The sequence below is a fragment of the Mastigoproctus giganteus genome, chromosome 11, assembly GCF_048544385.1.
Source record: "Mastigoproctus giganteus isolate SK-2022 chromosome 11, ASM4854438v1, whole genome shotgun sequence".
Lineage (NCBI taxonomy): Eukaryota > Metazoa > Arthropoda > Arachnida > Uropygi > Thelyphonidae > Mastigoproctus > Mastigoproctus giganteus.
Genome location: NC_143585.1, coordinates 63,390,711 through 63,417,031, shown reverse-complemented (window position 1 = coordinate 63,417,031; position 26,321 = coordinate 63,390,711). Strand labels below are relative to the sequence as shown.

Below are 26,321 nucleotides of genomic sequence, written 5' to 3'. Positions count from 1 at the left end.
TTCTTACTTGCAGAAATAAGAAATTGAAAGAAGAATTCTTTCAATCTTCTTATTATGAATAAGAAGATTCATGATACATGATAAGAAGATTGAAAAAGTATTGTACCGTATGTTTTGTCCAATGGTTTAATTTATATCCTTATATTATGATAAATTTTCCATGACAATATAGTGGTTTTACCACTTGTCCCTCATTTAGAGAGACTACTTGGTTTCTCCAAATGGAATTTGATTTGTGCTACTGGATTCAAATTCCATTGGAGGCTGGATGAATTTTTAAAGGCATATCCTGTTGGTTGTTTCAGCCATTCTCAGATGGGAGGGACTAGGGTTTCATCTGTGAATTATTTATGGGTTTATCAGTCTGCATGATTGTAGATCGGCTTATGAAAACACACATGCACACAGGGCACAATACACTGGCATAGTGTGGCCTATGATGCTGATGCATCATAAAACCAACAACACTTGTGTGTACAGATACGCATTTTGTATTGAGAAATTTCTTTAATAAGTGCAAACTGAATGAATCATCTATGATGCAACTTTCAGAGTTTCTGCAATGTTAAACAAAATACATTTGCCACATAAAGGCAAATGAAAGTTCACCACTTAATCTGTTATATTCTCCTTTTGCAATTAACTTTTCTCTACTCTGGTAAAAAAAATTTATAAACTTTAACAATAAGATGAACCTTAACAGTGCTACCATTGGTAGATATTGTTTTCTTTACAAATTATTTATACAAAAATGGCATGAAAAAATTAATTAAAATGACATGAAATGAATTTACATAAAAATGACATGAAAAAAATTTGTTGCTCTCTCTCTTGTGCACTTTCTAAACTTTTATTTTTTATGCTGGTAGGCGAAAGAAGAATGAATATCCAGCAAATTGAGCATCGTTCAGTAATCAAAATTTTGATTAAAGATGGCAGAAATGCTAAAGAAATTCATGAAGGAATAACTAGTGTGTTTGGGTAAGTATCACCCAGTTATGCTGTGGTTGTAAAATGGTCAGTGGAGTTCCAAAAAGAATGGTAGTCAGTTGAGGATGATCCAAGGTCTAGTTGGCCATCTGAATAAATCAGTTCTGAAATGATTGCTATCGTTGAAGAAGGAATTTTAGAAATCAGAAGAATTGGAATGTCCAAATTTGAAAAAGTACTTAACATTTCCCATGGAAGCATTTTAACAATAATACACATGGGCACTTGAGGATGTCCAACATTTGTGCAAGGTGGGTTCCCAGAAACCTTTCCATTTGTGATAAACATTATAGGATGGAATCATCAAAATAGAATTTAAAATTAATTTATACTAATCCAGATGGATTTTTAATCCATTTGGTGACTAATGATGAAAGTTGGCTGCATTTTTATGATCTTGAATCTGAATTAGAAAGTATGCAGTGGAAGCACAAGGGATGCTGAACCCTGGAAATGTTTCAAACCCAATCATCAGCTGGAAAAGTGTTGACCTCAGTTTTCTGGGACAACAAATCAGTTAATAGCAAAAGAATTGTTAATCAGTCACTGCACCTAAAACTACAATAACAGTGGATTCTTGGAACTCATTTTAAAGGTGATGAAGAGTTAGTATTAATATTAGTAATGGCTGCATGGTGCAAGAAAGCCTATGGCTTATGCTGCACCAGCCAAAAAAAAAAAAAAACACCGAATAAAACAATGATAAAAAAAAAAACAAAAAAAAAAAAAAACTAATAATTAATAAAGAAAAGGAAATTAAACCTATCATCCTATGCATTTCTCTCACCTGAAGGTACTATCCAGATGACCTTTGAATTTCCCCAAACTGTCAGCCTCTACCACCCATGTAGGCAACTTATTCCAGTAATTTATAATTCGCTGGCTAAAATAAAACTTCCTGCAGTCCAATCTAAACATCTTCCTCCCGTAACTTGAATTTATGTCCCCTAGTTCTAGCATCATTTATAATCTTGAAAATTTTATCCTCATTCATTTTATTGATGCCTCTCAGAGCCTTAAACACCTCAATCAAATCTCCTCTAAGGTGTCTAGTTTCCAAACTCTGCAACCCACATATTCGAAATCTTTCTTCATAAGGATGCCCTTTTGCCGATCTCACCAAGCGAGTTACCTGTCTTTGCACCCTTTCAAGAAGCCCGATGTCTTTCTTTAGGTGCGGTCTCCATACTTAAACACAGTGTTCCAAGTATGGTCTAACAAAAGCCTTATATAATGGGATTATCACTTCCCTATCTCTACTTGCAAAGATTCGATAGAACACCATGGGCCTTCCTTGCAACCTGTTTACAATGCTCAGAGAATTTCATGTCTGACCGTATCGTAACACCCAAGTCCCTTTCCTCCAGTACTGGGTTTAGTTGAACTCCACCAAGTGAGTAAGTTATTTTGGGATTACTGTTTCCCAGGTGTAATACCTTACACTTTGTTGGATTAAAGCATAGCTGCCATTTTTCTGACCATTCCTGAAGTCTATCTAGGTCTCTCTGAAGAAGCTCAGCTTGACAGTGATCATTAACTACTCTACCAATTTTAACATCATCTGCAAATTTAGACCTCACGCCCTCTATCCCTTTATCAATGTCATTTATGAAAATTGAAAACAACAGTGGTCCTAATACTGATCCTTGGGGAACCCCACTTCTTACATCAACCCAATCTGAGGAATAGCCATTTATCACAACCCTATGCCTCCTGCCCTGAAGCCATCCTGATATCCATCTAAGGATTTTCCCAGTGATTCCAACCTGTTCCAGCTTATAAAGCAACTGCTCGTGTGGGACTGAGTTAATTCAGCTGTGAAGCCTGATTTGATGTTCAACCCAAAGATTATTATTATTTATTATTTATTTTTTTTTTTGAAGGATTAAACTCTTTGCAGATTAAATCCAATAAGTATGGAACTTTGGGGTGAATACATCAAAAAATAAAAACAAGTATTTTGTACCTATGGCAAAGTCAATGGATTCTTCATGCATGGTGGAAACAACATAGGCTGGTAGCAGTGGTGTCATGATTTTGGAGATATTTTGTTGTGAATTCCTGGTGTGTGTGTGGGGGGGGTGCAAAGAAATAATAGTTATGGGTTACCTGAAATTAGTGCAGATCAGGTGTGCCTGTTAAATGCCTGTCCTGATATTATTTTCTATCAGGATAGCATGCCATGCCACTGGGCCAGAAATGTGAGGAATATTTGGAAGACTCGATCCTTAGCCCTCTCATGAGATCCAGCCCAGTCCGACATTAATGGAATGAATGTGTGTACATAGCTGTCCAATATGTAATTATTGGCCCCATCCCACAGTAACACAAGTTGTGATACATTCTGTAGATGGTATAAGATTGTATTTTATTCTAATTAGGGGATCCATGTGTGAGGCAAGGCTGCTGTTTGGGCTTGGAGAGGTGCAGTATGCTGAAAGGTAAGTATTCACATTTTAATGACACATGAATATGTATATACTCATTGAAATAGCAAAAAATATTACAAATATCCTCTCCAACCTGGTATCCTGTCTGGGAGTCAAGATAGTTTCCTTTCAGGTTTGGTACTGCATGTTCATGCACATTATGGTTTGGTATTACAGTACTACTGATTCTTAAGTAGAGATGCAATACCATATTAGATTATGATAGAATGTAAAAGACTGAATTGTGGAGTTGCTATTCATGTTCACAAAGAATGGTTAAATATTAGAATATTACATCGTGAACTTTTTAAAATCATCCATTTATGATTGTAAGGAAATCAATTTGGAAACTAATGTTTCCAAATTGAACCAAAAGTTTCTCCATGACTTAACTTATTTTCAAAACGAAAACCTTTATGTATTGAAAATTAGGAACATTCAGTCAATCAAATTTTTATTCCAATTTTGATTTTAATTGGATCATTATAATTTTATTATTTTGTGATAAGATTTTTGATTCCATATAAAAAAAGAAGTAACTGGGCTCTTGATGATGAAGTAATGATGTGTAGTATAAGTTATAACCTGATTTTGGTGATTAAAAAAAAAAAAAAAAAAAAATTGTGGTTTTATGTGCTAATTCTTTACACTTTCAAAATAAAACTAATAAGATCTATGTAAATAAATTTAAGCCTATTCACCATTAAAATTCTAAAATTACACCATGGTAGCTTTCAACAATGGCTATTGTCAAAAGCTTCTGTGGTGTTTCTCAGCCATAACTTTTTATAACCTGTAATTTCAGACTGTAGCATGGAATAACTTATACTACACATCATTAGCATAAACCCAATGATTCCTTGAATAACTTAGAATGTTCTTTCAGTATATTTGTGGTTACTTTGACTTAATTGCTTCTGATATATTAAAAAATAAAGTTAAAAATAAAAGTTCACTATTATGATCAGAAGTATTTGGATGCACACACTTAAAGGCTTTTAATTCAAAAACCTATTACATAGTAGGGCAACCTCCTACTACTGTGTTTGTATGACAGCCTCAACTCTCCTGGGCATACTTTCTACTAATTTCTTGTAGGTGTCATTTTAATCATTCATCTCTATTTCTTCTGCAGATCATTTGCTGTAGACAGTGTAGAAGACATGGTGCTTTAGCAGCAGCAGTCTAATTTAGCACCGCACTTCATTCCACAGAGGTTCAGTGGGGTTGAGGTTGGACTCTCCCCAAGCTGGAGAGTCCAACTTTTTGACATCATTGTCCACAAACCAGTTGCATATGACTTTCACTGTATAATATGAAGCATTATCATGCCGATACAGGGCTTCTTTCTGTAATACTGCTACAGTGTAGGTAGTGTATAATTCTCCAAAACATCTAAGTAAGTCATCGGCTTTGTGGTTTTTGGCTCAACCACCAATACTAAACCAACTGAAAAAGTGGCATACCATTGCATAACTGCAAACTCTCTGTGTAGTTTGAAGTTTTATGATAATCTAAGATGTCTTCCATTTTTTCGGTAAGATTAGTTTTCTTCTAGTTTTTTGTTTTTTATCTTCTGCTTACAGACTTACTGAATTTAATGATATGTGTGTAAAAGCTGACATTAGGTGACTGCTCATGTTTTTCTGAATTTTGTGTGCAAGGGGTGATCAATTAATTCACGGAATGGTGCAAGATTTTGTTTACCATGCAAACTTTTCATAACTTCTGCTAGAGGTGCTCTCCCTGATTGCTACTGAACAGACTCTGTGCGTATTCTAGTACTTATTGCATGGAGTTTTTTAGCTGCATGTCACTAATGATTGTTTCGAAGCAAGTATCATGTCGGACATACAGATTGAACAGCGATATGTGATTCATTATTGTGTCAGATGGGGCTTAAATGCATCAGAAACAGTTAAAGAAATGAATGAAGTGTATGGTAATGAGTGTCTTGGTAGGACAGCCATATTCCAGTGGGGTGCCTCCGTAGCCAGGTGGGAAGGAGCTGCAGTGCGTAGCGCACACACTTCTTGATTAGACCAGGGTTCGAGCCCGTCACCACCAAATATGGAGGATGTGGAAAGGTCAGGGAATGACCACTGCATATCCCCAGAGCAATATGGCCTTAGTTGCTAATGCTCCTAAAAACCAAGGCGCCTCCGTAGCCAGGTGGGAAGGAGCAGCAGTGTGTAGCACACGCTTCTTGATTAGACCGGGGTTCGAGCCCGTCACCACCAAATACAGAGGATGCGGAAAGGTCAAGGGAATGACCACCGCATATTCCCAGAGCAATATGGCCTTAGTTGCTAATGCTCCTAAAAACCAAAAAACAAACAAACAAAAAACAAGCTCCTAAAATCCAAATAACAAACAAACATATTCCAGTGTGAAGTGATTTCTCCAAGGCAATGCCAAGTCCCCATATGGCTAATATTGTGCAGGCAGTGATCACTGCCATAGGTGCTGAGGTTCTGCCACATTCCCTTTATTCACCGGACTTAGCCCTGTATGATTTCTTCCTGAAGAAAGCTCTGAAAGCTCTTCGTGTCTGACACAATGATGCTTGCAGAGCCACAGCGGAATCACTTCAGTCTTTCGAAAAATGGCTTGCAAGAAGCATTTAACATGTGGGTATGATGTTGGTAAAAGTGTATAAAGGTCAAGGGAGAGTATTTTGAGGAGAAGAAATCCACAAGATTCAGATGATGACAATTGAGATAAGATCTTGCACCAGTCCACAACTTAAACTATCACCCCTTGTACTATAAATCAACACCACGATATATGAAATCTGTATAAAAACATGGATTATATATTACAAAATTTGGATGCCACCTCAGAACAGTTACTGATGTGGCATCCAACTATTATCCTATGTCATAAGTTTGCAAGTTCTGAACTGTGACCCACACTTGGTTTCCTGCATACTGCTGTGGAAGGCATGCTCTTGAGATTTATATTGGTATGTTTGAACCAGTACACATGCATGGGGAACTTCTGGAACAATATACAATATTCATGGAGGGGTGTCCAAATGCTTTTGGTCTACACCATATATGGTAGATTTCAGATGAAAGCTATGATCTCTATAAATACTTAACATGCATATGTATTTCCATTGCAGAAGAAAATGAATTTTTTGTGGATGCAGAAAATATTTGTACTCAGAATGAGAAAAATAAAAGTATGCCAGAGCTACATAATGAAGAATGGATGACTGAAAGGGAATCTAGGTTAAAAGAAGAACATTATATTAGGATTAAGAAAGAAGAAGAAGAACTGAATGAAAGGGAGGAATCTATTAAAAAACAGGAGGTAAGCATAGAGTGATTAAAGTTGCATGTTTTATTGGTATTGTTTGAAATGTATTAATGTCACTTTAAAGGAAGATATGCTATTTGCAACTAATTAAAACATTTGTTACATTTGAAATATTTTCAGCATGTTACATGGCATTACTATATAACTAAGCTGTTTATCTCTCTAAAAGGTAATTTTTATATAGATTACTGTGTTTTCCAGTGTATACCACACACCTTTTATCTGAAAAAAGCCGCTGTAAAATTTTGTTGCATTGTGTAGGCACTGGTAAACAAGATCACTGGTTAGTAGAATCAGCCACTTTGTAGAATCAAATTTCAAAAAACCAATTCAAACATAAAAATTCCCTACGCTTTCATTGTTTTCATATGTTCGGTTATAAGAATCAGTTTTGAATGCCTTTGTGATATTTTTCTAAAGCACATTTCTGGTAGTCACTACCATAAAACAATAAAAACAAATTGCAGTTTCCGGTTTATTGGGGTGGGTTTTCTGTTATAAATGGGTAGTAAACTCGATCTTATTGCATTTGCGATAATACCAATAGCTGTAATTCTGCGGGTTTTAACTTTATTATGGTGAAATGTGTTTCCCTTTCCACGAAATTTTCATTAATAATATAAAAAACACAATTTTTTGGAATCTTCTCTTCATTCCTATTTTTTAAGCTTTGTAAACTTGTTACTCCGTATCTCACTTTCACGTATTATGTTAGTTGCAATTTGTGCCATGTGCTTTATTATTGATTGCTTATCTTTTTTATTGTTTTAATTTTTACAACCCAAAAAAAATATATCAGTGAACAGAAATATCAGTTAGTTAGTATGTACATATCATTAATTAAGCAATGTAAGTAAGCATAAATTTATTTTTAGTTTGCTAACCTGTAGAAAATATTCTTCCAATTTTCACATATCATTTAATTTTGTTAATTGGTAAGGTAATAAAGTATAAACTTATGCTTTTTATCTTTACTTTTATAGCCTGTGGATAATATCCCTCCTATTTTTGCTTATTATAATCGCCGTTTAATAGATTTAAAATCCAATTCGCAAACCTGATCACAATGACCGGCACTTACTTCATTCACTTATAATTACCATTCACTTATCATATAGTGAATAGTATTTTATTATGAAGCGTTCATTGTAAAGTGATTTGATCATACAGTGAACCAATCATAAAGTGGGGGTCCACTGTACCAGGTATGAACTGGTTCTGCCCATTTTTTGTTTTTCCATTTGTTCTTTCCTTGGTTTTAGGGGATTAAAGATAGACAGCCATTATGTGTTTAAACTGAAGTTTTACTTCCATGCACCAATTTGACAAAATACATTATTCACATTGTGACATATTTTTTGATACAGACCACTGCCATCTGAAGAAAAATTAATAAGCTTAAAAACAGCTGTCTTGCAGTATGTAAGATTTTTAAATGTTTAGCAGATTTACCTTTTCAGATGATACCATACAATTTTAAAAGATAATAACAACTTAAGCAGAACTGTGGGTTTTTATATTTTCTTATTTGTTTGTAAGATGAACATAACTTCAACTCTTAAGTTTGAATATTCAGCCTCAGTCTTTGTCAATAGCAGAAAGATCTCCATGATCATGAATGCAGTAAAGCATACTAGTTTCATTGAATTGCAGGGGGATATTTCAACTGGAAGACAACAATGGTGATGGACAGATGAAATTCACGAGTTTGTGGGTAGTGAATAGATGGCCATTGCACAAAACAGAAGAAACTGGAAAGTTGCTGGAGAGGCATTCATCCTACAGTGAAAATGGCTGATGATGATTTCAACTGCTGAGTTGAAATAACGCCCTACAATCCTATAGTATTAGAATCAGCAGACTGTCAAGACCTCATGTCTTGTGGGTTTACACAGTAGGAGAATACCAAAAATGATTTCAGAGTTTTGAATCACTATGTTCCCACTCACACTTATTCCTTATGTCCTCTCACTTTATGTCACCCATCTTCCTGTTTCTCCAACATAGCTTGCCCTGAAGTTTGAGACCTTCACATTATAAGACTCTTGTTCTTGCTGTAAAAGCTACAGAAGTTTTACTATCCATAATAAAAGCTTGTGCACATTCTACCTGATATTTTTTACACCTGACGATGTAGGAGTAAAGGATATTATTGTTGAAGAGCCCTGTAATACCTGGAGAATACACCAGAATCATAATAGATGTTTTGAGCTGAGGTTCACTGTCTTCCAAATGGAACAAATGCACTGCAGCACATCTGATATCACTATCAATTATGGTTGATGATAACTGCAGTGCATGAGATCTTACTTCACTATCTGCAGTTCTGTTTGTCTCTTTTCCTAAACACTGCACTGAGAGAAAGCTCTACCATGGGCATCCTGTGAAGGGAATTCTTCTGTTAGAAGTGGTGCGCCAACCTGTAATTCCAATCCTGCTTGTCTCATAACCACTTTTCTGAATATTGCTGTTCGGTGCCAGATAAATGCTCACATGAAAAATACCCACACGGAAGAATGCTCACATTATTTTTAGTTTACAAAAAACAAATTACTTCATATTTCAAAACGCAACAAAATGTTGAATTTATATATTTTATTTTTACTTCTATACGATGTATTTTAATATAACTTTTGATATAAAACTTTTGATTTTAATATAAAGTAGAATATTTGGATGTAACTGTTTGTAAGGGAAATTACAGGAAATAAAATGTTCTGGTTTTATTGCAACTAAAGCCATTTATTTTATTTATAAAAATAAATTATTTTTTCTCTGTCTTAGAAAGCGAACAGTCAACACTTTTTGGTTTTTTGCATGATATTATTGGATACAGGCTTGAGCATGATATTATTAATTATATTATTAAAATTGTTTGTGAGGCACTTTGGGACTACTTCTTTAGAATAAAATTAACCCATCACAAAAATTTTGAGGAAGATATGTAGATGATATTACAGCCATTTGGAGCCAAGCCATGACCTTAGAAAGCTTGCAAGAGTTCTTCTGGAGCTTCTGTTATCCAAGAATATCAGAAATGATTCTCAATTAACCAAAATAAGGATGATAAAAAATAAATAAATAATAATAATAATAATAAACAAAAAAAAAACAAAACAACAAATTAACAATTTGCTCTAAAACATGGTTTGTTTTATATATTTTAATTAATTAAATATTGCTGCTTACTTCCCATGTTTATGCCTTTCACTCAACATTTAAGTAACACTGTATTAGTTAACTTTATATATATATATATATTTTTTTTTTTAACTAGTCAGCAACCATCCCAGAATTCTATTTGCATGCGGATCAATTTGACCCTTTTTTTTTTTTTAACAGAATTCTGTTTTATCCTTTTGAAAATGATTAGTTCACACAGCTTATGAAGATAAATTCATGGCAGTGCAAATATCCTTTTGATTATTCACTTTTCAGGTCTTGATATTATGTCTAGTTTTTTGTGCCATGTTTGATAGCTTCCTTATTTTGTTGGTTTTACTAATAGCAAAATCACATGTTTTGGGCTCATAAATTGTGCACAAAATAAAGATGTTAATAGGTAAAAATCACGTAGAGATCACTAGATGAAGATTATGTGAACGTGATTTCAGTGAACATTGTGGACACTATGCAAAGCTCTCTGGCAAACCATGACGTTTTATGCTCACACAATTACAAATGCTAGCCTCATAAGAGTGAAAATTGAATTCATTTAGCAAAAGAACAGTTGTGTATGCATGATTTTTATGAGTTAAAACTCAGGTTGCTCATTTAGTGAGGAATGAGTATACTATACAGTGGACCCTCGCTTTACGATGGGTTCACTATACGATCAAATCACTTTACAATGGACTCTCCATAATAAAATACCTTTTACTATACGATATGTAGTAAGCGTGGGATACTGCCATCACGTTTGTGAATTGAATTTTAATTAATTAATTCTATTAAATGGAGCTTAAAAAATAGGAATGAAGAGAAGATTCTGAAAATTTATTTTTGTTTTTTATACGATTTCAGTGAAGGGGGAAACACATTTCACTATAATACTGTAAGGTAAAACCCACAGAATTCCAGTTATCAGTATTATTGCAAATGTAAGATCGAGTTTACCACCTGTTTATAATAGCTTGTGCTAACAGAAAAGCCCAATAAACTGAAAAGTGCAAATTGTTTTTATTGTTTTATGGTTGTGACCTCCAGAAATGTGCTTTAGAAAAATATCACAAATGCATTCAAAATTCATTCTTATAACAAAACATAGCAATAAATGGTGAAAGTGGTAGTGCATTTTAATGATTTGAGCGGCTGATTCTACTAACCAGTGATCACTGGTGCCTACTTATTTCGCTCTACAGTGGCTTACGATTGTCTCCGACTGGACCACGTGGTCCTTTGTCTCAGCCAATAGCAGCATTTGTAAACGTGCTGGGCATGTGTTTTGTTTTCGTATCCTTTAGTTCAAGTGATATTTTTTTTGTGCTTACTTTCCATAAATTTACTGTATTGAATTCTTGAATGTACAACATTGCATAATATGGCCCCTAAAGAGTGCAGTAAGAAGAAAATTTCAATTAAAATTGCGCGAATATGGTTTTTCACAGTCAACCATTTCTACCATAGTGAAACAAAAAGAAAACCTTAAAAAAAGTTAAAGTAAGTGATGAATCTAACACAGTCCAAAAAAGGCAGAGAACTGATTGTAGAAATGGAAAGGCTTTTGTTGCTGTGGATAAAAGAAAAACAAATGAAGGGTGATACAGTTAGGACAATACATTTGTAAACATGCAAAGCAGATTTTTGAGGACTTAAAGACTAAAACACCTTCAGCTAGTGATATGCGATATGGGGGCTTTAAAGCCAGCAAAGATTGGTTCGGCCGTTTTAAAAAAAAGGTCCGATATTAAAAGTGTCATAAGGCATGGAGAGGCTTGCAGTGCTGATCAGGAAGCAGCTGAAAACTTTAAGGTGGAGTTTCAAGAGCTCATTGAGAAGGAGGGGTTACCTTCCTCAACAAGTCTTTAATACAGACGAAACGGGCCTCTTTTGGAAAAGGATGCCTAGGCGAACATACATCACAAAAGAAGAGGCCTCATTGCCTGGTCATAAGCCTATGAAGGATAGGCTTACTCTGCTATTAGGGTCCAATGCCTGTGGTGATTTTAAACTTAAGCCAATGTTGGTTTACCACTCAGAAACTCCCAGAGTGTTTAAACAGCAAAAGGTCATACAAAAGCAGGTTGGGTGTCTTTTGGCGATGTAACAAGAAGGCCTGGGTGACAAGACACCTCTTCAATGAATGGGTATTTGAAACGTTTTGTCCTTCAGTCAAAGGTTACTTAGAAAAAAACAAACTTCCTTTAAAGGCACTGTTAATTTTGGATAATGCTCCAGGTCATGATCCCCAACTTGCCCGATCTCTGGAGGAGCAATTTAACTTCATTACTGTCAGATTTCTCCCACCCAATACTGCCCCTCTGCTTCAGCCAATGGATTAGCAAGTGATTGCCAGCTTTAAAAAAATTTACACAAAGAAGATGCTTGCGAAGTGCTTTGAAGAGACTTCAGGAGACAGAGCCATCACCTTAAAGGAATTCTGGAAGACCAGGTTTAACATCTTAGAATGCGTACAAATGATTGTCAGTTCTTGGAATGAAGTTTCAGCTCGGTGCCTCAATTCAGCCTGGAAGAACTTATGGCCTTCAGTCATCCATGATTTTGAAGGATTTGAAGTTGAAGGTGTTCTAGAGCAGGAAATTATCATCCTTGGTGAGTCCTTTGCTCTAAAGATTGATGCGGCAGATATGGACGAGTTAATTGCAGACCACGGAAGGGAGTTGACAACAGAGGAGCTCCAGGAATTAGAGCAGATGGGTGAGCATGACAGTGGAGATGAGGAACATGAGGAGGATGACTGTGTAGCAACAACTCAAGAAATTAAGGACATGTTTAATGTGTGGGATATTGTGAAGAGGACACAAAGAAAAAAAACCCAGATATTGAAACCACTGAAAAAATGAACTGCAAATTTGAAGATCAGGTATTAAGTTATTTCAAGAACCTTCAAAAAACAGTGCCAAAAGCAAACCACTTTGGACAGTTTTTATACCATGAGTAGCAAGAGGCAGTGATCGGAAAGAACACCAGATTCTGAAGGTAGTCCTGATATCTTGATGGTAAAAGATTCTCTTCCAGCTCCATCACTACACCACCATCGACACAGCTTTTCCAATGTAAGTTAAATGAAAATTACGTTTTTTGTTTTTTTTTTTTTTTTAATGTTTATAATTATCAATTATCATTTTAAACAACATTTTTTTGTGGGGGAGGGAATAAATAAAAATGTGTGCACCATCAGCATTTTTTATCTTTTTTTCTTTTAACTTGTATCATGCTCTACTATTTATTCCGGCATATAAGACGCACCACAATTTTAGGGCAAGTTATTTTTAGATAAAAGGTGCCTGGTATACACTGGAAAATGTGGTATTCAGTATTCTATATAAAATTAATACAATTATAAAAATCACCTTTTACAGAGATAAATAGCTTAGTTATATATCGAAAATTTCAACTTCCGAGGACTTGGAACGAATTATCAAAACAGTGTGTTATTGGGTTCACATTACGATATTTTCACGATACAATAATGTATCTGGAACGAATTAATATCATAAAGCGGGGGTCGGTCCACTGTATTTCTCTACATTTTCTAAAGCCTTTGTGTGTACTGGCATAAGTTAATGAACCAGTCATTTTTCTTTTTGCTGCATTTTGCTTTCATTGTTGTATTTTGTAAATGCAAACCATGTGTAAAGAAAAAGTGAGATATCTGAAGTGAGCTATAGAATGCAAGAAATAAGCATGTTGCTCATTCTCCCTCCCCCTCCTCTCTCTCTCTCTCTCTCTCTCTCTCTCTCTCTCTCTCTCTCTCTCTCTCTCTCTCTCTCTCTCTCTCTCTCTCTCTCTCTCTCTGTTTTACTACTTTTAGGGATTAAATTATTACTTCAAGTTAAAATTTAGCTGATATTTTAAATTACCTGAATTATAAAACAAGCAAAACCAAATCTTCTTGTTTTTGATCCTCTTAGTAACTTTGACTTGTCAATCACTGTGAGTTGTTATCCAATATAAAGTTGACGAAGTTTTAAAAAAAGTAAATTCAGAACCTGTTTATATATCTATCTGTAATTCTGTTGTGCACTTTTATGCAATGAAAATACATTAAAACAGTTCTCAAAAAAAAATAAAGCTTCTTGCTCTGTTCGTCAAGTTATTGGTTAAAATACTGATTTCTATGAAAAAGGATTACTTTTTATGCTAATATATGCTTTTTATGTATCAAATCTGCTTCATTATAATATGGCACTTTACTTATAGGCATCTGACTGTCATCAAGCTCCTGCTTCATGCATGCTGATTACTGCTAATAACCTTCCATACAATTGTAATACTCGCGAAGCACAATCTTTTGCTGTTTCTAATGAACATATCAACTATTCAACAGTGAATTTAACAAATGATGACTCTGCTGGATGGAAAGGTATAAATTTTTGCTTTCAGCCATCACCATCCCCTCCACAGGCAATTAATAAGGTAATATATCAGGTTTTATTATTATTATTATTATTATTTTTTTTTAAATAAGTAGACATTTTCTGGTTTATAATTTCATAATAATGAACTAATTTCTGCAGACTATAAGAGAGAAACTTCACATGCGTGATTAAGGTAACTTTTTTTTTTTTTTTCCTTTGCTAGCTAACACATTATTTTTTAACCCAGCAGCAGCCATGCCAAAATGCTATTTGCATGAGAATAATGTTTAATAGAGAAACAAGTTACAGCTGAAGTGAACAGAGTGGTTGAAGAAAAAACAAGAGAATTAAAGGTCTTTTATGATTTTAGCAAAGCAAAATAACTTTAAAATACAGTTTATTCCATTTCATAATAATATTTTTATTTCCAATGTACTGTGTGACATGCACCAATCATTAATTTGATCAAACATTCTAGAATGCTATTCTGGTAGACAGGTATGCAAGAGAACTCTTAAAAAAAAAACATTGCCGCTCAGACTGACCTCTGCATGCATGCATTTCAGTGAATTAACACATTCTTTTATATCCTATCATATATGTGTTCAGTCAATTTAGCAATATATAAATTTCTGGGAAAAATTAGAGGTGCCATTGCAACTATCTGATTTTCACTGATGATATCAAACCTAACTGATAACTGTAATTGATAGTAACTGTAGTAATCATAAGCAGGTATACAGCAGTAAAGTTATCAACACATGAGTGTTGATAATGTTACTTCTGTGTACCTGCTTACAGTTCACAAGGCAATCAGCTTGAGTATTGGCAAGTTACAGCCCCCCTACTATTGACATAGTCAAATTGGTGTATGAGGTCCACTTTCATTTGATGGCCTTCAAAAATACCAAAAGTATCAAGCTGCAAGCGCGCGCGCACACACACACACACACACACACACACACACACACACACACACACACACACACACACACACACACACAATTCAACTTTCAGATGGTGATCCAGATAACCCTGAGATAACAGTATTGGGGAAGAAGAGACTTCTCTCAGAGCACTTCACTCTCCCCTAATAACAATCATTCTCCTTCACCATCACCACAATTTTCAAAAACAGAAACATCGTAAATGAAAATTGATCACTTTTTGATACATAAAATTTCATTAGCTTAACTTTGTTTTATCTGTATTATTTTAATTTAATTGGAAAAAAAGAGAGAGAGAGAGAGAGAGAGAGAGAGAGAGAGAGAGAGAGAGAGAGAGAGATTCCACAGGTCTTTTGAGATCCCAGGTCTCTTAACTCCCATAATTCTTCCCATAAGGTCTTAAGTTCACCATTGCAATTTGTTGTGGATTTTCAGGAACAAAACCCCCATGATTGGCATAGGATTACTGTACTTCAAACAAAATTAGGACAAAGCACAATTTACACAAGAAGAGTAAATTGATGATTAGTATAAGAAGTATAGTGAAAATAATTTGAAAGAAAGTAGAACAAATGTAAAAAATCCGTAAAACTACATTATTTTTTATGTAGTCTTATGGATTTTCGGTTACCTAATATGCTGGTTTTTTTGGGTTTTTTTTTTATTAATTTTATCATTAAGGAAGAGAATTTACCAAATGCATCCAGTAATATATTTCCAGTATATTAGAAAATAATAGTAACTTACACAAGATTGTCCAAAATATGAGAATGGAATGGCATATTACTCTTTTTTATCTTTAAATTTTTTATCTTTTTTATTTTTTTATCTTTAAGCCATTAAAGATAAAAAAGACATACATGTCTGTGGTGCTGTAAGCAGCTATTTTAAATTTCTTCAGTGCTCTTTAAGTATTTCTTTGTATAAAGAAGGAAGTGCAGGATTCCATTTTCAGTCTCATCAAGAATCTTTGAGCACTCTTGGAGGTTGTGTAAACAGATAGTGGATGTGCTCATTATATTTAATTTTTTAATGCATGAATTTTGCAATTTATTTGAAATAAGGGTGGATCTGTGTTTATCCAGAGAATCCTAATTTGTTAAATTTACTGAGCTCTGGCTACTTTGTTATAACAGAGGGAGGAATAATGTAGTAATTTTGCTTTATTTCCACTATATTTTCTCAAGTAGCAGATTTAAACATGGGTATGGTTAAGTAGTTTCTTAGCCCAGAAATTACTATACCTACAACACAGCATCAGCTCTTGATACAGACTTATTTCTGTGAAATTTATCTTAAATTAATTCATATAAATGGGTTGGAAAAGGTCTTAGTTGTATATAGTGAAGGGCAAACCAAGTTTACTACAAAATGTATCGATCTTACATTGCAAAGCAAGTCATCACTGCAAATTGCCTTGGTAATGAAGTTGGACTCGATGCATTTTGTAGAAAACTTGGTTTGCTCTTTGCTTGTATATCAATTACTCTTTGCCAATAGTTGGCAAAACAGCTCTCCAGTTTTATAGCTTTCATTTGCTCTGAATTTACTTAAATTTGAGAAATTGACATTGACACCATTACCTTTCTTGGTCTTTTTATGCATTCACTTTCAATACTTATTGAATGTTAGAGGCTATAATAATGATAAACTAAATGTTAGTTTACAACAGACATGGTTAATATTCATTTGGATAATATTCACATGGTTAATAAGCATTATGGAAAAAAGTCCAAAATACATCTGGGAAAAATAAATATTAGTAAAAACAAAAATGTGCAGTGAAAAATATAGCATTATACTAACACTATAATGTTATTACATACCAGTTGCTATAAATACATTATTGAGAGGATAAAGCTTAAAAAAATTCCATCCCTCTTCAGTACTTGCTATATTTCCCCCCCCCCACAATCTGTGGGGAGGAGAAATAATTGGTTATGTTCTTTTGTTTAAGAAAACTGGACTGAACCTGTATGTATGGGGGGAGGGGATGCTCATTGTTTGACATTATCTGAAATCTGTGGTTGGTGGGAGATTCTTGTAAACAGCAATATAGCTCTACTTAGGAGATGTATATTACTGTAAAGTAGAATTTTTATTTTAAGTACTGGTACATGGCCAAAGCAACTTATAGTGACTTGCTTTGCAATATCAGATTGATCCTATTATAGCGAATTTGGTTTATTCTTTGCCACATACAGAACTGTTGCCAGCCCATGTGCAGTGTCTTTTACTTGAATATACTGAATTAGTTAATTCAACTTAAGAGGAATAATAATCATAATGTGAGGTGGTAATTAAGCACAATCAAATATATAAGAATGGTAAAACTTGGAATTTCATGACACTCATCTTTACCAAACCATATCTAGATATTGTAGAAATGTTTCAAATTGGTATTTTTATAATGAGATATGAATTTGAAATTAAATTTAAAATAATTAAAAACATTGCCAAAAAAGGATACTTTGGCTTCTTGGATTGTATGTATGTTGTAAATAAAAGTAAAGAGAGGATAGAGACGTATCGAAAACTGAAACTATGTGCAAATTTTCAGCATCAGCAATCATCTACTTGGTAAAGGAGAAAGCATAAAATAGAAAGGTTTTACCATTCATTTCAATTCATTAATCAAACACTTTTATTAATGCTTTTTTCAGGTAAATATAACTTATACTAAACTTTTAATGAGGTACGATTGCAAGTTTCTCTTGCATGTAATTTTATCATATTTTCAGTTGCACCCTAACAGTTCTGAATTCACTACTCTGCTATTTCTACTTGCTCCCTTTCATTGTAATTTTTTTCATTGTTATAATTCATATGTAAAAAAATTAGTTTTTTTTTGTGTTGTTGGTGCGTCGGCTTCTGTGGCCATAATGCATCTCCCAAAGTTTTTGCACTTTACTCTGATCCAAGCCCGAGGCGGGATTCGAACCCGCGCCCTTTGGGTTGCCAGGCAGGCACTTTACCCACCTGGCTAGCCTGGTCGGCATATGTAAAATAAGAAGAAAGGAAAATTGTTTAAAATAATATCTCCTGATTTTTTCCTAAATAGTCTGAGATAGTTAATGATACAAATTTAGCATGTAATTTTTACTTTTCTTCACTCATTTTGACAGTTTCCTAAATTATATGTTTTTAAAGATTATAAATATTTATAATATTTGTAATATATAAATTTTAAGTCCTGATTTTTTTTTTTTTTTTACATTATTAGGAGATTCTGAGACAAGAGCAGAAGAAGCTTCAGCAAGAGCAAGTTGCTCTGCTGAGACAGCAAGAGGAATATTCTCATCATATTTTACAACAGGAACATTTGAAAAGGAATTTTAAAAACTGTGATTCTGGTATGTGGCAAGGCAGTATATAAGTCTACTTTAAATGAATTGTGTTACTAGTGAATATGAAATCTGCAGTATAGTAAAACTCCATTATAATGAAACTGAGACCAATTTGTTTGACTTTGTATTAATTTTTTTGTTAGACTTTATATTAAATTTTTGTTAATAATGAGCGTTAGTGTTTCACGACATTGTTTTACTCTGCAGTGCTGTTAACATAGTTAATTTCTTCTGTTTGGTATACAAGTCCAGCATAATTAAATAAAATTTAAAATTAAGGATTTTTTATCGTGAATTATAGGGAAAAAAATGGTTTAAAAAAACAAAACTTTTTGTAAAATTGTTTTTATTGTTTTATGGTAGTGACCTCCAGAATGTGCTTTAGAAAAATATCACAAAGGTATTCAAAATTGATTCTTATAATGGAACATATGATAACGATGAAAAGATAGTGAAATTTTCATTATAAATTGACCTTTTAGAGGGATAAATAGCTTAGTAATATAGCGAAATTTTAAACTTCCAAGGACTTGGAACGAATTACAAAAAAAAAAAAAAAAAAAACACAATGTGTTACTGGGTTCACTTTATATTTTCACTATTTTTTTAAGTTTGCACCGGTTGGTAAAAACTTACGCAAAGTCGAATTTCTGTAAGTCGGGGAGTTTTTCTACTCTGGTGCCAGCCACCAAGGTCACAGGAGACTCTGGCGCCTCCGTAGCCAGGTGGGAAGGAGCAGCAGTGCATAGCACACTCTTCTTGATTAGACCGGGGTTCGCGCCCGTCACCACCAAATATGGAGGATGCGGAAAAAGGCTAGGGAATGACCACCGCATATCCCGGAGCAATATGGCCTTAGTTGCTAATGCTCCTAAAAACCAAATAACAACAAATAACAACATCACAGGAGACACAGTGAGTAATTTTATCCACACTGTATACTAAGTATTGTACAGGCTGGTGGCGAGTCAGTGATGCATGCTTTGGGAATGTTTTAATAATTATGAAGTGGATCCCCTGCTTGAAATATCAACCACAGTGGATCAGACTGAATGTACAAATATTCTGGATGATAATGTTGTAACCTTTTCTGCCTATTTGAGGAACATTCATGATTTTGATACTCCTGTATGTATTTCAGAATGACAACTCTCTGGTTCACTAGGCTGCTACTGTTTTAAACTGGCATGAATAAATGGTAGAGCATTTGAATTGGCTGGCCAAGTTACCAAATTTAAATCCTGTATAGAACTATCTCGAACAGAAAGTGAAGACGCAACAGCATCTAAGAAACGTGAATGGATTATGGATTCAGTTGTTTTCAAAATGACCCAATATTGATATAAGCTATTTAAGGGGTCTAGTTGATCCCTACCAATGAGAATTCGAGAAGGTTCATGCTGAAGGAGGAAAATACAGTGTGGTTTTTTTTTTTTTTTATCCCACATAACATTTCCGCCTCACATTTAATTAGCTTCTGCTTTCTACTGAATGCATATATTTAGCATTTCCATAATGCTGTTGGTTGTTTGATTCTTGCAAAGTTGGTTTACTTTTAATTTTTATTATACATGTTTAGTAAAGCTTTTTTAATCAAATACTGTTGTCTATGCAACAAACAAGTGAAATGCTGTTTTACTTCTTAGCAGATGATGAGGTTAAAGTTTTTGTTTTGATTTCTTTATTAGAAATTCTTTTTAATATCACTTTTCTTCCTGACAATGATTTTAATTTTATAGCACCACAGGAATCGTCTGGTATAATAAAATCATCCTCACTTGAATTACTACAAGTGAATACTCAGGAAAATGAGATTCTTGCTAGTCATTCTCAACAAAATGGTATTTCAGTTAGTTCTTCAAGGGAGAAAATTGGTAAGTTACAGATGTATACATATATCTTTTGGACAAAAATCATAAGATCTTTGAATGTCTTATATGAATAGTTAATTAAGATAATTTATTTGATTTGAGGACTAATATGTAAGAAAAACACTTTTTTAATGTGAATATTTTTTGTGGAATTTGTGTATAAATTAGTTCTTTTGTTGCATCTTTGGCAAACCTACTACAAGTATGTTCGTGTCAGACGGCATCTGGGATTTCTTCCATCTCCATTATCACACATTCCAAAGAATTGAGTGATAATGACCTCCTTAATATCAATCAGCAACATGCGTATGAAGATTATGATTGCAACAAGGAAGAAAATGCATCAACGAAGGAGATCACTTGAAAGAAATTCCAACCTACTACAAGTAGTGATATATATCTAACTATCATTGAAAACTAAGATTAAATAATGTAAATTTAAAATATTTCTTTGGAACCAAATAAATTACAGGGAACCTTTGCTTTATGCAATTCCAATTAACACGTTTTTAAATTGTCACGGTTTATAAATTGTTACCAAAATTTACTTCACACAGATTAAAATTCACTTAACACAGTCGTTTTCCAGATAGTTGCTCAATAAATTGCTAAGAAATTATTTGTGAAGAAAATAATCATAGTTTTAAAGCTTTGTTGCTTTTGTGAAGAAAATAATCGTAGTTTTAAAGCTTTGTTGCTTTTGGATAATGCCCCTGGCCATCCCACTACAGTGGGTGACTTATGTGAAGGTAATATTTTTACCACAGAATTTTACAGCTTATGGATCAAGGGATCATTGCAACTCGTAAGGCCTATTACCTGAAAAGAACTTTTGAACAGGCAATTCAAGCTGCAATGGGGTAACAAGCTGATTACACTGGTAGAGTTCAGGAAAAATTATAGCGTTAAAAATACAATTGAAAATATCCATGGGTCATGGTATCAAGTGACATTGAGCAACATGAGAGCTGTGTTGAAAAATCTTCTGCCTCATTGTGCAAACAGTTTTGTAGGCTTTAGTCAGCAAGAACTAAGCGTTAATGAAGTAGACACCGCAAATGTTTCGGAGTTATTAGACACACATTCCAAAGAATTGAGTGATAATGACCTCCTTAATATCAATCAGCAACATGCGTATGAAGACTGATTGCAACAAGGAAGAAAATGCATCAACGAAGGAGATCACTTTAAAGAAATTCCAAGAATTGCTTCGTACTTCTGATAGTTTAAAACAACAACTTATGAAATCTGACTCTACTTCGATTGCAGCATGCAAGTCCACTGAAACACAGACAATAATTTGAGCTGCTATAGTGAGACGTATGCAGAGAAAAGGAAACAAAAGAGAGTGCAAACTACTTTGGACAAATATTTACTACAGAAGTAAATTAAGTATATGAACTACATAATAAACTGAATTGTTTCAAACATCTTTGTTCTCCTTTATGTTTGCAGTAAAAATTTAGTAAAAATTTGGCAGTTAAAAATTAAAAAAATTTAGTAAAGATTTTGAAAGCCTGTTGGATGAATTATAGTATTTTACATTGGTTATTATATTCAATTAACACATTTTCACTTAACACGGCATCTTCACAGGATACATTAACCCTGTAAAACTCCAGGGGCTCACATCATGGATATCATGATGTGAGCCCCTCGAACACATCTGGATATCATCATTCTTCTCTTTCTTGGTGATTCCCTTCTACTTTAAAGTTGTTTCAAAAACTTTTCTTTTGCTTCATTTTCTTTTGATGTGGATTGCAATAATTTTTCTTATCAGTAATTTTTACAGTATATATATATTTGCATCATGTTAGGTTTCTTTTGATAATTATTTTATTTTATTTTTAACATAATGACTGCTAGAGCATTCATTGGTAGCCTCTTTTTGTTTTCCTTTTTCCAGTGGTTGACAGCTGTAAATTTATTTAAATTATAAGCTGTCGTATTTGCATTGGTTGCTATTAAGCCATGTTTGTTTTATCAGTCATCTGTTAGAGAGAATGTGGTGAGAGTTAATTTATTTAAATTATAAGCTGTCATATTTGCATTAGTTGCTATTGAGCCACGTTTGTTTTATCAGTCATCTGTTAGAGAGAATGTGGAGAGAGTTACTAACTATAAAGTATGGTACTAACATTAAGTTATTTTATTAATTCCCTATATGTTTTTCAGATCAAAATAGTTAAATTGTTTTTGAAAGTTACTAGTTTAAAACATTACTATTTATATCAATGAATTTATGATTTGCTTTATTTTCTCTTTATAGATGGAAGCCATGTTTTAGAACAAGTAAATCAGTCTATACCACAGAAATCTGTAAATTATGGCTATGTACCTAAGTCGAAGGGTGTGCAAAATAGTCAGTTTCGAAGGCAAAATGAAAAGGTAAACTTTTATAAGTAAAGAAATGTTGGTGTATTCTTTAAAAGGCATTCTTTTTTGCTGGTAAATACTCATTGCAGAAGAAATGCACTAGTTGGTTAAATTATTATTGTCTTATTATTTCTCTGTTATAGCCTTGCTTATGTGGGATAATAAAGAAGCTTCAGTTAGTAACAAAATAAATTTAATATAACTCTGATGTTTCACAAAGAATTCTGTGAACTATGTGATATCGGTTAAATTTTTCAAAAAGTTCCTTTATTAGTAACCAGTCAATCCCAACCAATCACCTGCTGGCCGAAAGCAAACTTCTGCAACTATCCTTTCTCAATTTGAATTTATGCCCCTTTGTATTTGTAGTTTGGAGGACGAATGCCATCAGCATTGAGCTTATTCACTCCATTCAAGGCTTCAAACACCCTCTGTTACAGAGAAATAGCAACAAAATAATAATTTAACCAACAAATGCAGTAAAAGTGAATTTTTTTTTGGTTTGCAAATTAAGCATAGATTCTAATTGATTTAAGGTCTGGTCCTAGAAACATCAAATGCAGCCCTGACAGCACACAGTAAAGGGAATGCAATGATATGTGATATAAGATAGAAAATATGATATTACAGGAAATATCTGTCTGGAACATTACAGTGATTCTTGTTGCAGCCAATAATTGATCAAGTCCTTGTGTATCATACATGTAGGATTCAATATGAACCACAATAGGGATATTCTTATCCACTTATAGTAATGGAAGCTGCTATCTATATATTAATACAGAAAACGTTTTCTTGAGACAGCTATTGTGAACGATAAGCCTAACCAATCAGGCTGAAAGTGGTCTCAAATTGAAGATATTTCTTCCTAGGTGTGCAGAAAAATGGGAAAGTATAAAAATTCCGAATAGTTTTATTTTACAGAACAGGCCAGTTTTGTCTACTAGTGCTGCCTACCTTAGCGCCGCCATGCTACTCTGACAGCAAATTCATCCAGAATCATTTAAGGATCCGAGAGATTTAATATGTCACATTATTGGCTTACTTAGTGAAAGGTGTGTTCATTAGCATTAGCATTAGTAGAGGCATTTGATGCAAGAAAGCAAGCTTATGCAGCATCAGCCAAAAAAAAAAAAAACCCACTTCCACTTCACCCCTCTGTTCGTTCAAAATACCTGTCCAGCTCAGCCTTAAACTTATTTAGGCTATCAACCTCCACCACAAGGGATAGCAGTCTGTTCCACCAACCAACCACCCGCTGGCTAAAGGCAAATTTCCGCACGTCTATCCTACATCTGTCTTTCCTCAATTTGAATTTATGCCCTCTCAGGTGATTTTTCTGAGCTAGAGGAAGAATCCCATCAGCATTGAGCATGCTTAAACCATTCAAGGCTTTATACACCTCTATCAGATCACCTCGCTGGTGCCTAGTCTCCAGACACTGTAATTTGCAAAACTTAAGCCTTTCTTCGTAAGAGCACCCCTTTGTTCCATTCACTAATCTTGTTGCCCTTCTCTGTACTCGTTCCAGCAGCTCTACATCCTTCTTGAAATGAGGCCTCCAGACCTGTATACAGTACTCTAGGTGTGGCCTGACCATTGCCTTATACAATGGAATAATCACCTCCTTATCCCTGCTGGAAAAATTCCTGTATATCATTGACAATACTCCATGAGCTACTCTTGCAGCCCGTCTGCACTGCTCAGAGAACTTCATATCTGCCTGCACAATCACCCCCAAGTCCCTTTCATTCTCTACCACTGTCAGTGTAGTACCACAGAGTTGATACGTTGCTCTGGGGTTGCTTTTTCCCATGTGTAGTACTTTACATTTGTCAATGTTAAACTTCATTTGCCACCTCTCAGCCCATCTGCTCAACCTTTCCAGATCCTGTTGCAGCAGCATAGTGTCAGTAGTGTCCTTGACAACCCTGCCAACCTTTGTATCATCTGCAAACTTGGACATTAAGCTTGATATACCATCATCAATATCATTTATAAATACAGAAAACAATAATGGACCCAACACTGAGCCCTGAGGGACTCCACTAATAACATTAGTCCACGATGAGCAGTGTCCATTGATTACCACTCTCTGTCTTCTCCCCCTCAACCACCCCTTTATCCATAGCAGCAATTTGCCTCCAATGTCACACTGCTCCAATTTGTGTAGCAGTCTTCCATGTGCAACAGTATCAAAAGCCTTTCTAAGATCCAAGTATATAATATCAAAGTTATTCCCTGCATCCAGTTCTTTTGTGACTGCATCATAGTATCCAATCAAGTTGGTCAGGCAAGACTTCCCCTTAACAAAACCATGCTGTGTCTGAGCTATAACTGAAGTCTTGTCTAAATGATCCTGCAGTGCTTCTTTAACCAGTGCCTCCATTAATTTTCCTGGAACAGAAGTTAAGCTCACAGGTCTATAATTACTTGTGTCAGCCTTTGATCCTCCTTTGTGAATTGGGGTCACATTTGCACATTTCCAGTCTATGGGTACCTCCCCTGAGTCCAAGGAAGCTCTCATAATTATGGCTAAGGGTTTGCTTACTTCCTTTGCTGCCTCCTTTAATATAACTGGATAGATCCCATCCACCCCGGGTGCCTTTCTTGTGTTTATCTTCAACAGTTTCTCCTCCACTTTACTCCCAGTTATTTCAAGATTCTGTAGCTTACTGCTAGAGTTGAATACACCTCTGGCATTCCTCTTGCTGAATAACTCCTCATGTGTGAATGTCGATGCAAAATATTCATTTAGTTTGTTAGCTACCTGAGCAGGATCATCAACAGTTGACCCATCAATATCAAGTGGACCAATCTGATTCATCCCCTTCCTTCTAGAGTTTACATAAGTAAAGAACTCTTTGCTGTTTTTCTTTGCATCCCTTGCCAAGGATTTCTCGTAATCTGCCTTCGCCTGCCTAACCTCCTTTGTAACTTGGTTGCATATCAACTTGTATCTATCATAGGCTTCTGTGTCATGTGTTAATTTGTAAGTATCCCATGCATTTTTCTTCTCTGCCATATGCCTCATTAGTTCATCTGACATCCATTTTGGCCTAAACCTTGAACAATATTTCTTAGTTGGTATGTAAAGCCTAGTAGCTTCCAAGATAAGTTCTTTGAATGCTTTCCATTTTGAATTTGCTGTTGGTAACATCATCAGTTGGTCCCACTGTATAGAATTTAAATACTGTCTCAGTCCATCGTAGTCGCCTTTACGGAAGCAATAACCCTTCCCTTTACCCCTAATGGTAGTTACCTCTTTCAGTAAATCCCACTTCAGCACACTGTGATCACTGCCACCTAGTGGTTCATTTATCTGCAGATTCTTAATGCATGAAGAATCACTGCTGATAATCAAATCAAGAGTATTACTCCCTCTAGTTGCCTCCCGAACATGCTGATGTAGAAAACAATCATCCAATAAATTCACAAAAGCCCTGCTAGTGTGTGAGTAACCAGCCCCCAAATTCCAGTCAATATCTGGGAA

At 34.6% G+C, this 26,321-nt stretch overlaps 1 protein-coding gene across 7 annotated transcripts in view; it reads left to right on the top strand.

Moving 5' to 3' along the window:
- Positions 1-26,321, top strand: part of smash (smallish) — a 291,299-nt gene that overhangs the window by 250,818 nt on the left and 14,160 nt on the right. For 5 of the 7 annotated variants that reach the window (XM_090384893.1, XM_090384895.1, XM_090384891.1 and 2 more), the window contains 6 exons: positions 3,372-3,431; positions 6,547-6,737; positions 14,127-14,342; positions 18,455-18,584; positions 20,318-20,452; positions 22,722-22,840. In XM_090384893.1, coding sequence (XP_090241019.1) covers positions 3,372-3,431; positions 6,547-6,737; positions 14,127-14,342; positions 18,455-18,584; positions 20,318-20,452; positions 22,722-22,840 — 851 coding nt within the window. The remainder of the gene's footprint in view (positions 1-3,371; positions 3,432-6,546; positions 6,738-14,126; positions 14,343-18,454; positions 18,585-20,317; positions 20,453-22,721; positions 22,841-26,321) is intronic. The other 2 variants (XM_090384897.1, XM_090384896.1) reach the window with 2 other exon arrangements.